This window comes from Heloderma suspectum, chromosome 2, assembly GCF_057233095.1.
Source record: "Heloderma suspectum isolate Gila_16-S chromosome 2, 16-S_ref, whole genome shotgun sequence".
NCBI lineage: Eukaryota > Metazoa > Chordata > Lepidosauria > Squamata > Helodermatidae > Heloderma > Heloderma suspectum.
Genome location: NC_139459.1, coordinates 369,900,839 through 369,914,069, shown reverse-complemented (window position 1 = coordinate 369,914,069; position 13,231 = coordinate 369,900,839). Strand labels below are relative to the sequence as shown.

At 48.2% G+C, this 13,231-nt stretch overlaps 1 protein-coding gene across 1 annotated transcript; it reads right to left on the bottom strand.

The window, feature by feature from the left end:
- Positions 1-3,379: 3,379 nt before the first annotated feature.
- LOC146356028 (uncharacterized) lies at positions 3,380-8,281 on the bottom strand. Its single transcript, XM_084831730.1, has 3 exons — positions 8,198-8,281; positions 5,671-5,757; positions 3,380-4,818 (listed from the first exon to the last, which is right to left on the bottom strand). Exons 1-3 carry the CDS (start codon positions 8,253-8,255, stop codon positions 3,581-3,583), a joined length of 1,383 nt encoding a protein of 460 aa, XP_084687856.1. The 5' UTR covers positions 8,256-8,281; the 3' UTR covers positions 3,380-3,580.
- Positions 8,282-13,231: the final 4,950 nt, after the last annotated feature.

The window sequence follows — 13,231 nt, the reverse complement described above, 5'->3', positions numbered from 1 at the left end:
CCTACACAGAACTAAAATCCTTGCACACAGAAAACAAGACATCTAGGGAAAATGTTGAGATAGGAATCTTCCTGACATGCTAGTTTTCTACCAGCAGGGAAGTTTTGCATAGTATTGATGTGGTACAGTCCCACTACAGGCCTACCCCCTGTCCCACTCAGTGACAACTAGCCCAAAGAGTGCTCTTGGCTATACAGCAGGGGTGGGGAACCTGTTTCCCTCCAGTCACTGGACTATAGTTCCCATTATCCCCAACAATTGGTCCTGATGGCTGAGACTGATAGGAGTTCCTGCTCCATTTCACCCCTGCGGGGCACATGACAGTGATCAAGTCTTGAGGATACCATAGGTCATGCCTGCTAGGAAGGTCACAGGGCCTACTGTCGTGATCTCATCCTTGTCCAGATTACGTTTCATTGGCAGCTGCGGTCCGATTCAGCACAGCCTCACTTCGGTTAGCTTTCAAAATAAATTAAGGGGAGGCAGGGTAGGGGGATCATTGGCAGCTGTGGACCGATTCAGCACAGCCTCATTTCGGTTAGCTTTCAAAATAAATTAAGGGGAGGCAGGGCAGGGGGAAGACATCTCAATCTACGGTGTGACCACATTTCGAATACTGTGCACGGTTCTGGTCACCGCATCTAAAAAAGGATATTGTAGAGTTGGAAAAAGTGCAGAGAAAGGCACCTAAAACCATCAACGGGGCTGGAGCAACTCCCCTATGAGGGAAGGTTGCAACAGCTGGGACTGTTTAGCTGGGAAAAAAGGAGGGTAGGGGGGGACATGCGATAGGTCTACAAAACTATGCATGGTGTGGACAGTGTGGATAGGGAGACATTTTTCTCCCTCTCAAAATACTAGAACCCAATGAGGTCATCCCACGGAGCTGACTGGTGAAAGGACAGATCAAAGGCAGGCCTTCTTCACACAGCGTGTAGTCAAACTATCGCTACCACAAGACATAGTGATGGCCACCAATTCGGATGGCTCTAAAAGGGGGTTAGACAAATTCCTGGAGAAGGCTATCAATGGCTACTAGTCCTGACGGCTATATGCTCCCTCCAGTATCAGAGGCAGCGTGCCCAAGTACACCAGTTGTTGGGGAACGTGGGCGGGAGGGTGCTGCTGCGCTCGTGTCCTGCTTGCGGGCTTCCCGTGGGCAGCTGGTCGGCCAATGTGTGCACAGAATGCTGGACTAGATGAACCCTTGGCCTGATCCAGCAGGGCTCTTCTCTTGTTCTGATGTTGTGTTTGTATGAATCAGGAATAAAACCTTAAATCTGGACATTGGACCACAAGGGCTGATTTGTTTGCCAGGGCCATGTTGCAAAACTTGTTCTCAATTTCACAATTCAGTTGTGTCAGATAAAATGGGTTGGATCCAGATTTAAGCCGGATCGATTGCACTGGTGGAGGTGGACTTCCCCGCTCCCTCTCTCCTGCAGCAGCTACTCCAGCCCCCTGAAAATGCTACACAGAGTCCGGAGACCCTGCTGGAAGGGGTGAGCTGCGGGAGGAGGGAGGAACCCCCAAAATTGAGCGGAGGGATCTTCCGCAAGCAGAGTGCTTCCTCCGTCAGAAGGCAGATCCTGGATCCAACCTGATATGAAGAAACAAAGACAAAAATACCTCTGAACATGTGCAGAGTTCCTTCCCATCACTAGGTGTCCCTTCTCCTCACAGCACAGCCAGTTTGTCACAGACCAAGGATTAAGGGCTTTCCAAGGCTGGAACCAAGTATTATAGAAGGTGCTGATCCAGCAAAAAATAGCAGCCTTCTAATCTCCCCCTCCTCCTCCCTTTCTCTGCTAACATCTAATAATCAAAACCACATGAAATGACATCACTGCACTCTCCGTTTCTCTGCCCCACATGATTGGCTGCTACGCATGGAGGTGAAAAAACTCCTGGCGTGACAACATCACAATGCATCACTAGATATTACCAGTGAGAGGGCAAGAATGAGATGTGAGGCTTGTATTTTTGGCAGCAGCCCTCCCAGCTGTTTTAAGGTCTAATTTCAACTCTAGTCATAAAATAGTCCTCATCTCCATTACCTCTAATTTTAGAATGGCTGGGATTCAACAAGGCAGTGGCGGGGAAGGGAGGAACTTTGCAAAATGCACACACAAAGCCGCAGTTTGGGGAAGGTTCCAAAGAGTTTGCAAAATGGGGGCACAAATGCTTGCCCATTCAGAGTAAAGGTAGAAAGCACTGTCCTGCCCTCACTCTGACTTGGCTTTGTGATGCCACCACATAGCCAAATTCAATTGGCTGTATGATGTGACATCATCACACTGGTCCCTGATTGACCGGAATTGCCTCAGGTCCTGTTTTAGCAAATATCATACTGAAAAAATAACGGAGGGGAAAGGGTCTTGAAATGTCCTTTCCCTCCAACCCGCCCCCTTTCCCATGAGCAAAAACCGAGCATGGCCCTAATTTTTTGTGAGAAATTAAGTGCTCTGGGCTAGGAGTTGCAAAAACAATCTGAGCCAGGGAGCTGATGTTCATGACCTTGATAAGGAAAGCCTGTATGAAGCACACTGACAGCCATCTATTTATTACAAAGGAACTACATACAGTAATGCACAAAAACCTCCTTTACGTTTGCACTGACCATTGTAATTTGATAGTAGTTCCCTTCCTGCAATTCCACTCCTAAGCTGCTTCCCTCCTCAACGCTCAAGATCCTGTGGCTGGAAGAGCCTTTGGACAAATTACACTTTGATCTTACACACCTATTTCACTACGACCAATTTGTTAGGAAACCTCGTTCAGTTTGGCCTGGGTTTACTGCCAGTGTTGCTCACTAGAGGGACATGCCTGTATCATTCTTGTGGTCTGAAAATAGTATGGCTTCTCTCCTAACTGGGCTTTCCCCCCCCCTCATGCATAATAAGAATGGATCAGTTACAAATGACGCAATCTGCGCATGTCTACTCAGAAGTAGGGATGTCAGAAAAATCTGCAATGCATTCAAATCAGTCCAGATTTCTATAAGCAAATTCCGCAGTGGACTGTGGCTTTTTCTGAGTCGCACGGATTCTGCAAACTGGGTATAGAACTGCAGTCTGGGAGAGCAATCCTATGGCCCCTAGACAGCATGTGGGGGGCCATAGGATAGGTCAGATTCCTGGATCCGAGGTCAGAGGGAAAGGGGGCAGTTCTGTGGGCGGGGAAAGGAGGGGAGGGAACGCCAGCTTATGAGGAATCTTCTGGCCTCCGCAGCCTCCTTCCCTCCCCCTCCCCAACATCTCAGCTAGACAGACGAAAAAGCCCATCTAGCTGAAATGCAGAGCAGGAGGAGCGCGGAGGTGAAGATTGCCTCCGCCACACCTCCTGCTCTGCACCAGATGGCTGTGTTTGGAAGCTGATGGCCATCCCCACAGGACTGCACCCTAAGCCTTTTTTTTTTCTTTCACTCCCCTCTAAAATGGATTCTAATCATGGTTCAGAAAGGTCTGGTTTGCCTGCTGCATAGAACACTCTTAAGGTTTCTCTGCATGGAATCTCCGATGCGTAACTACATCAGACCAGGTAGTAAAGCCTACACACACACGCGCGCGCAGGAACAGTTTTATGCTTTTAAGGCCTCCCCTGCTTTGTGGGTCCTTTTGTGGACCACCAGGTGTGCACTGCAAGTAAAGCATCGCCCACAGGTGAGGCAGGTGTACGGTTTCTCTCCCGTGTGGATCCTCTGGTGCTGCATGAGGTGCGCGCTCTGGCTGAAGCTTTTCCCACAGGTGCCGCACTTGTACGGCTTCTCGCCCGTGTGGGTCCTCTCGTGCTTCACCACATCTGAGCTGGTTGTGAACCTTTTCCCGCACAGCGAGCACTTGTACGGCTTCTCGCCCGTGTGGATCCTTTTGTGCTTGATGAGGTCCGAGCTGGAACGAAAGCTTTTCCCGCAGGCTGGGCATTTGCACGGCTTCTCCCCCGTGTGGGTCCTCTCATGTTGTGTGAGGATGACGCTCTGGCCGAAGCTTTTGCCGCAGTAAGAGCATTTGTACGGCCGCTCCCCCGTGTGGCTGCGCTGGTGCTTCACAAGGCCCGAATTGGAAGCAAAGCTTTCCCCACAGGTCAGGCACATATAGGGCTTCTCGCCCGTGTGGGTTCTCTCATGCTGAATCAGGTTCGAGCTCCGCTTGAAGCTTTTCTCGCAGAGCGAGCAGTTGTACGGTTTTTCTTCTGTGTGCGTTTTCTTGTGGTTGACAAAGTTCGAGCTGGTTGTGAACCTTTTGCCACAGTCGGGACACTGGTACGGCCTCTCCCCGGTGTGGGTTCTTTGGTGAGTCATGAGATGCGAGTTGGAGCAGAAGCTTTTCCCACACAAGTAGCACTTGTAGGGCTTCTCGGCCGTGTGGAACCTTTCGTGCACTATCAGGTAAGAGCGCTGGTTGAACCTCTTCTCGCACACAGAGCATTTGTACGGCTTCTCCCCCGTGTGGATCCTCTCGTGCTTGACGAGATCTGAGCTCTGGTGAAAGCTCCGCCCGCAATCGGAGCACTTGTACGGCTTCTCCCCCGAGTGGTTCCTCTTTTGATGGCTGATGAGGCTGGAGATGCTGCAGAAACTCTTCCCACAGTCAGAGCAGATATAGGACGTCCCTTCCACGGAGCTGTCTTCCTCCAGCCCTGGCAGGATCGCCGGCGGGCCCTCCGGCCTGTGCTGAATCTCACAGATGCCCTCCACTTCCTGAAACGTGGAAATGTCTTCAGCCGTCGCCAGCAATGACCCACACGGCTCCATGAGCTCGGGACTTTTCAGTTTGGTAATCTCCTCGTTTTCGCTCATTTGTCCACCAACAGCTGAGGCTTTTAAATAAAACAAAGGAAGGAAGGAAGGAAGGAAGACAGACAGAAAGAGAGAAAGAAAATACAAACCTAAATATAAATCAACCTCTATTCCAGGGGTGCATCAGGAGCGCAGGCCAAATCCGGCCTACCTAGGGGATCTAATCTGGCCCTCCGGGATTTCCCAGTTGGCCATGCCTCTTCCCCCTGGCCCCAGCCTCCCGCCCCCTTGAGAAAAGGAAAGTAAGAGGAACCAGTGCTTTGCTTACAAGTATGCTCAGCCAAATTGGGTTTTTTAAAAAAGGGAGGGAGGAAGACAGACAGACAGACTCAATGATGCCTGGTAAGGTTGATGGTGCAGGGGAGGGCAGTAGGGAGCATCAAGGGATGGTGATGCTGTTTTTAGTGTGTGTGTGTGTGCGTGCGCGCGCGCGACAGAGAGAGAGAGCGCGCGCGTGTATATGTGTTGCCTGGGTGTTTTGTGTTTGTGTGTTGGGGAGGGAGGTTTGCTGCCTGTGTGTGTGTGTTTTGGGTCCTGTTTCTGTGAGTATCACTAGTTTTCCTTCTAAGAAATGGGTCTTTTGGGAATGTCAAAGATGTGATTTGGCCATGCAGGGCCCAGACCCAACCTGCCTTGTACTCAGTTTCTCGGGAAAGTCACTCGACTTTCCTGATTATCCAGGCCCCCATGGTGGCCATTTTGTGCAACATACCCATCCACCACCACCACCACAAAAAAAACACATGGTGGCCATTTTGTGGCGGTGTGCAGAAATGTTGCTCAAATTTCAAAACATGTCCCCGGACCCAAGAAGGTTGGGAGCCCCTGGTCCACTCTGACCAGCAGAGAAAGACTTTCCTGTTGTCTACTACCTGATCCTTTTAAGTGGAGATGCCAAGTATCGAAGCTGGACCCTTCTGCACGCAAAGCAGGGCTCTCCCACTGAGGTATGGCCTCTCCTGTCGATAAACGGATGAATAAATTATTATAAGCATTTTTATGTCACCTGTCCATCATATTCTGAAATTCATTTGATAAAATGAATAAGACAATTACAATGTCAATGCAAAAAACAAAAACAAACCAATCCCAAAGCTAAACCCCACAAAATTAGAAAACACAGCAGAAAACAGTCATCAGGATTAAAACTGCATCTAAACATTCAGGAAAATAAAAAAGTCTTCACCTGACACCAAAAGGAAACCGAAAGTAGGCACCAGGTGAACATCTCCAGGAAGAGTGTTCTATAATTGGGGAGCCATCACCAAGAAGATCCTCTCTCTCCCATCTCACCTCACCCTGTATCAGCATTCCCAACTGGCTGTCCTCCATGCAATGGACTACAAACCCATCACCCTCAGCAATGGCCATGTTGGTGGGGGTGACGGGAGTTGTTTCCAACACATCTGGAGGACACCAGTTGGAGAAATCTGCCCCATATTATTAGGGCATATATTAGGTTAGACTGAAAATGAATGGTCCAAGGTCATCCAGTAATTGAGGAGATAAAATCCGACCTCTTGGCCCAGATCCATCACCAGGGGCCATCTCCAGCGGGTAATGAGATGGGGCATTTCTGGGTCCCAAAGGAAAGGGTCCAGGTCCCATCTCTTCCAGGTTAAAAGGGCCAAAAACCCAAGCCTTCCCACCACAACATACACGTCAACAGGGTTCACTACATATGCGGTTACCATATCTTTCACTAAGAAGTTCCTAATTTATTTAGGGCACAATCCTATGCATGTTTAGACAGAAGAAAGCCCCACCAACTCCCAGCGTTCCCCAGCCAGAAGGTCCTGCAAGAAAGTCCAACAACTCCCAGCGTTCCCCAGCCAACATGGCTGGCTGGGGAATGCTGGGAGTTTAGAACTTTTCTCTGTCTAAACATGCATACAATTGTGCCCTTAGTTACAAAAGAAAAATATCTGGAAGAATCCAGGAGGAAACTGAGATATGTGCACCTTTCATACAAAAGCTATCTTTGGTAGACTCTCTCAATTAACTTTTATTTTACTTATAGCATTGATAGTCTGCCTTTCATTTTAAGGAGCTCAAGGTGGTGAACATGGGTTCTCCCCCTAGTATTTTATCTGCACAACAACCCTGTGAGGTAGGTGTGAGAGACAGAAGGAGGACGAGAGAGACTGGTCCAAAGCCACTCAGTGAGCTTGAACCTGGGCCTCTAAGTCCAGCCTTGTATTTAACGATATGTCTATGGTGACGAGGAATTCAATGCAGATGATCGAGTGGGCTGGTGGGGGAGGGAAGGGGTGTGGGCTGGTGGGGGAGGGAAGGGGTATGCCCTGGCTGTGGGCTTCCAAGAGTTAGAGGTGCTGAGAAAGTGATAAGTCAGATCCCGGTTTACTTACAAGGAGACATTTATTGAGTACTTACAGCACACAGGCGTCCCCAATGGTTGGATCAGACAACAGCTCTGAACAAAGAATTCTGCTACAAGAAGGCTTTCATATTATACATGTGTTTCATGCATAGCAGTGAGATAATATGACAGGTGTAAGCATCAATCATGTGTGTTGAAACTTATCTACAACTTTCTCAGCATAGCCTGGCAGTGCTTAATAACATACTGGCAGAAGCTAGACTGTCCTAATTTTCCCAGCACATACACCTGGTTCTGTTTAAGATAAACAGAGCTTCACTTCTCAGGCACATCCCAGGCTCCTGATAAGATAACTGGTGCCAGGCTCGCTAGCATGGAGTGTGCTGAGGGGGGACTGTATCGGCCTTTGACTCATCTTACAAGCTGAGAGGCCCACTTGCACGGGATTGCAACGAATAATGAACCAAAGCAGAGAGCATTATGGGTCTCCAAGCGTCTGTAAACCTACTGTTAGCTTCCTTACACACCTGGGGCCCTACAGAAGGATCACTCTGTCTCTCCTCCACCAGCTTGCCTGGTTTCTGGCCTAGCTGCAGAAGGAGAACCCCATCCTCCACATGATGAGGGACAGCACAGGAGGGACAAATGGCTCCGTCTCTCCTCTGCCAATCCACTTGGCAGAAGGCTTTAAAGGGAACACACAACTACCCAGCCAAGAGGCTAGTCCCCTACGTTTCCATGCTGGCTGTGAAGGATGGGGCTTTCCCTCTTCTGCGCCCAGCGAGAAAACACAGGAGACAAGCTCTTGGCAGGCCTGCTCATCTGCCAACGTGATATATTCTAGCGTCTTCTGGTTTCTGCGCAGGACAAACAGGCCAGCCTCCACACAGAAGAATCAACGCGTGCCAACCTGACATCGGGAAGAGCAATATCCAGACACCAGCGGGAGAACATTTCAGTTTCTCAGGACACCCAGATGCTGTCTTTAAGGTGGCTATTCTTGAACAAAGGCACTTTGAAGAGAGAATCCAGCATGAAACTGCTGAGCTAACACTTACCAAGAAGCTCAACTCTATCAGCTGCACCGTGATCCACAGTGGCCTGTTCGTTGGACATGCGCGAAAGGGCGTTCTCCTTACTGCTCCCAAACCATGGAACGCATTTCCTCAATAACTATGATTGGCCCTCTTGCACTTTAGAAGTGATGTAAAACGCATCTTTTCAATTCAGCCTTCTAAACGTCGTCGTTGATCTAATGCTTTACGTTTTAAAGTTCTGGATTTTTAAAACTGTTTTAGGGCGCAATCCTATGCATGTTTAGAAGAGAAAAAAGGCCTACAATGCTGGCTCGGGCATGCTGGGAGTTGTAGGCCATTTCTCGGTCTAAACATGCATAGGATTGCGCGCTTAAGGTTTTATTGTTTTAAAATCAGGGATGGGTAACCTTTTTTCTGTCGAGGGCTGCCTTCCCTCACGGTTAAATCTGTTGGGAGCTGCACATTGGCGGTGGGCAAGGTTGAAACCAGCTATGAGCAGGCACGGAGCCCAATGCAACCAGGTCACCCCTTTCTGTCTCCCTCTCCCTCCCTGCCCAGAGGGCTTCCAGGGGAGGAGCAGCTCACTCTTGGCAGAGGTCTGAACTGATCGCATGCAGAGGGCCACATGAAATTATGCAGAGGGCTGTATGTGCCCAAAGAACCCCAGGCTGCCCACCCCTGTTTTAAATGACATTTAAAGCCCTAAGCGGCTTGGGACCTCGATATTTGAGGGAGTGCCTCTCCCTATATATGCCTGCCCGAGAACTGAGATCTGTTGGAGGGGCCCTCCTCTGCATCCCACCAGTACAAGACATACAGTATGGTGGGATGTGGGAGGGCCTTCTCTGCTGTGGCACCCTGGATGTGGAATGCCCTCCCCTTGGAGGCCTGATTGGCACAGACATTGGTCTCATTTCGGCGCCAAGTAAAAACATGGCTTTTTACCAAAGCCTTTGAGGGCTAAATGCATTCCCTAGCACATTGTTTTAACTGTTTTATTGTTTTAGATTTTAACTGGTATTAGTTTGTTTAATAGATTAAAATGTTTTTGGTGTTTAAATTATTTACTGTTTTATACTGTTTAAATTGATTTTATCTGTATGCCGCCTTGAGATCTTAATGATATAGGGTGGGATAGAAATGTTTTAAATAAATAGATGGCTGCGCGTCACCTTGATGGCTTTTTAGCAAATAAGGCAACATATGTTAATAATAATGTTTTTTTAAAAAAACAAACTTGCATGATCCCTAGACAGCCATCTGTCAGGGATGCTTTGACCTGGATTCCTGCATTGAGCAGGAGGTTGGATTCAATGGTCTTATAGGCCCCATCCAACCCTACTATTCTATGATTCTGTGATTCCTATCACCCCTCACCCCTGGCTATGCTGGCTAGTGCTAATTGGAGCTGTAGTCCAAAAACATGTAGAAGGCCACAAGTTGCCCACTCCACCTCAGGGCCGGCCCTACCATTAGGCACAGCAAGGCAGCCGCTTCAGCCAGCAGATGCTGGGAGGTGGCAGGAAAGCGGCAGAGAAAGCTGTGGGCGCTTGCCCTGCACCCCCTAAGCTAGCCAGCTGCTTTCAGGTGCAGTGGAGAAAGATGTTCCATCCCCAGAACAGAAGTAAGATTCATCTGCCAGTCCAGTTGGCTTTTGTACATGGAAGGGGAGCGGGTGCCATCTTGTTCTTTGCCTCAGGCAGCAAAATGTCTTGCGCCAGCCCTGCCCAGCCTTAAGGTAAGGAGGCGGCTGAAGCCACCACCAGCCTCATCTAATGACGAGGAGTTCATTAGCTCCACCACTGCTCTTGCTGCTGCCCACACGTGTCTGGGAGTGTCTTCGCCAGCTTCTCTGCTACTGCCACCCATAGAAAAGGAACTCTGCTCCTCATGGGGCAGCAGGGTTTGTTCAGTACTGGGAAGGCCCTGCCCCTGCACATTCCAAAATATGGGTATTTTTAAAAATTAGTAGCCAACTGAGGACAGAAAGGGATTAGGAGAAATATATCTCCCACCCTCAATGCCTAGGATATGGTCGATCTACAGCTCTCCAAAAAGCTGTAAAGGTGGCCAAAGTCTGCTAATGCAGGCAGCATTTTGGAAGAAGAAGAAAAGTAGAAGATTTAGCATTACAAAGAGATTATCTTCCATGGTTCAGAGTCCAACAGAGGAGTCCTTGAGAGCCATTAAAAAAATAAAACCCCAAATCCTATTAGTATAATACCTTGACCGGGTCAACCAAAAGATCACAAAATTGTGCAAACTTTTGAGATCTTCAGATCTTTCTTACTGTGAAGACAGCTATCTTTGTTGCTATTATTAAAAAAAAATAAGAGACAGAACTTCCTAGACTACATGGCAAAAAAGTGTATTGATTTTCTGTTTGCTTATGTGGGGGAGTACTCAACACCCACTCTGGATTTTCACTGAATCACAGAGCTATTTAAAAAAAAATTAAAGGTAGGATGGGAGGTTTGCCACATTTCAACTAACCTCTGCAGCTGTGCCTTTTTAAGCTGTTTGGGATGCAGGCAGTAATGGTTATTTCTATGCCTTAAAAAGCTTCATCACCTTACCTCTACCTTAACATTAAAGGCACACGAGCAAGCCGGGTTTCTGTTGTTCTAGTCAACTCTCTCCCTGTCCTTTACTAGATTTAGCAAGGTCTGAATGAGAAATACACACACACCCCGCTCCAATTTTTAAAGGTAGAAGGACAACAAGGTTGCCAGCTTTTCAACCAGCTTCTGCTAGCTGTGCCTTCAAAAGCAGCCTGATATGGAGGCGTTGTGTTTTCTCTCCGGGGCCGGGAAAAAGGATTCGCGTCTGCTTCTTTCTGCACGTCAAGACGCTGTTCAAAGCGTAAGAGCAAAGTGGAGTTTTATTTCTGGTCAGCTGGCAACCTTAAAGGCCCCACTCTCAACAATTTTGCACTAAGCCCAAGGGGTGCGGGTGGGAGGAAAGAAATCCTCTTTTACCACCTGCTCCCCTGATCTAAATAGAGAAAGATGAGGTCGTCCCTCCACAAAAACTGTAGAAGGGAATGTTTCTTCCCCGTATTGTCCCTCACTGCATCGCCTCTCCTGTTCCTTTTGTCTCTCCTCCTCCGCCAAAGCAAGCAGCAGCAAAACAGAAAAGGAAGCACATTTAAGAAACGACTCACCCCCACCTGAAAGATGCAGCAGAAACCTTTCGTCTCTGAAGATCAAGAGCAATTGCAAATTTCCAAGGGGAACCAAGCTCTTGCTCGAGCAACTGAAAAAACAGGATCTCCTGGGGGGAGGAAAGAAAGCAAGGAAGCGAGCGAGCAAGAGGGAGCGAGCAAGGGGGGGGGGGGGGAGAAGAGAGAAAGGAACAGGAAGTGGCTGCCACTTTTTATAGTCCCCCTTCAGATTTTTTTTTTAACAGGTCTCTCTAGGAAACGTTTCGAAAGGGGTAACCGTATAAGCCTGTTGCCGCAAAACCAACCAAGATTCTTGCAAAAACCACAACACAACACAAAGATAGCCTGCTGGTCCATGAGAGAGAGGAAGAGAGGAAAAAACAAAAAAAAATCCACGCTTGGGCAATACCTTTCTTTTGTTGTTGCTGTTGTTCTTAGGACTAACCAAAATTCTACATAAATGTGCAGGCTTTTGAGTTCTGCAGAACTCTTCATCGGTCAGCCTTAAGAACATAAGAAGAGCCGTGCTGGATCAGACCAAGGGTCCATCCAGTCCAGCAGTGTGTTCACATAGTGGCCAACCAGCTGTCAACCGGGGGACCCACAAGTAGGGCATGAGCGCAACCCTCCCACCCATGTTCCCCAGCAACTGGTGTACACAGGCTCACTGCTTCTGGTACTGGAGGTGGCACATAGCCATCAAGACTAGTAGCCATTGATAGCCTTTTCCTCCAGGAATTTGTCTAACCCCTTTTAAAGCCATCCAAATTGGTGGACATCACTACTTCCGGTGGGAGTGAATTCCATAGTTTAACTATGTGCTGTGTGAAGAAGTCCTTCCTTTTATCTGCCCTGAATTTCCCACCAATCAGCTTCATGAGATGACCATGGGTTCTAGTATTTTGAGAGAGGGAAAAAATGTTTCCCTATCCGCATTCTCCACACCATGCATAATTTTGTAGACCTCTATCATGTCTCCCCTTACCCTCCTTTTTTCCAACAATCCCAGCCATTGTAACCTTCTCCCATAGGGGAGATGCTCCAGCCCCTTGATCATTTCAGTCACTCTTTTCTGCACCTTTTCCAGCTCTACAGTATCTTTTTTTTAGGTGTGGTGACCAGAACTGTACATAGTATTCCAAGTGTGGTCACACCATATATTTGTATAGGGGCAGTATGATGTTGGCAGTTTTATTCTCAATCCCTTTTCTAATTATGCCTAACATGGAGTTTGCCTTTTTTACAGTGGCCGCACACTGGGTTGACATCTTCATTGATCTGTCCACCACAACCCCAAGATCTCTTTCTTGATCAGTCACTGGCTCACCACTAGCTCAGATCCCATCTGGCTATACTTGAAGTCTACCTCTGGAAGACAGTCTTACTCTGTCATGAGTGATCGTCATGATGACTTGAAGTTGGGATTTTTTGCCCCAACATGCATCACTTTACACTTGCTTACGTTGAACCGCACTTGCCATTTAGATGCCCATTCTCCCAGTTTGGAAAGATCCTTCTGGAGCTCTTCACAATCCCTTTTTGTTTTAACCACCCTAAATAATTTGGTGTCATCGGCAAACCTGGTCACTGCTCACTCCTAACTCCAGATCATTTATGAACAGGTTGAAAAGCTTTGGTCCTAATATAGATCCCTGTGGGACCTCACTATTTACTTCCCTCCATTGGAAGAGTTTACCATTTCTCTCCCACACTGGAGGCCTTCAAGATGAGGCCGGGCAGCCATTTGTCAGGGATGCTCCGACTTGGATTCCTGCATTGAGCAGGGGGTTGGACTCAATGGCCTTGTAGGCCCCTTCCAACCCTACTATTCTATGATTCCTACTCCCTGCTTTTTGTTCTTTAAGCAGTTACTGATCCATAAGAGGACCTGT

Coding starts and splice junctions, on each gene's coding strand:
- LOC146356028 (XM_084831730.1), bottom strand. CDS start 8,255: ATGTCCAACGAACAGGCCACTGTGGATCACGGTGCAGCTGATAGAGTT. Junction 5,758..8,197: donor TGATAGAGTTGAGCTTCTTG/GTAAGTGTTAGC, acceptor GTTTATCGACAG/GAGAGGCCATACCTCAGTGG. Junction 4,819..5,670: donor TCTCCACTTAAAAGGATCAG/GTAGTAGACAAC, acceptor TTTATTTAAAAG/CCTCAGCTGTTGGTGGACAA.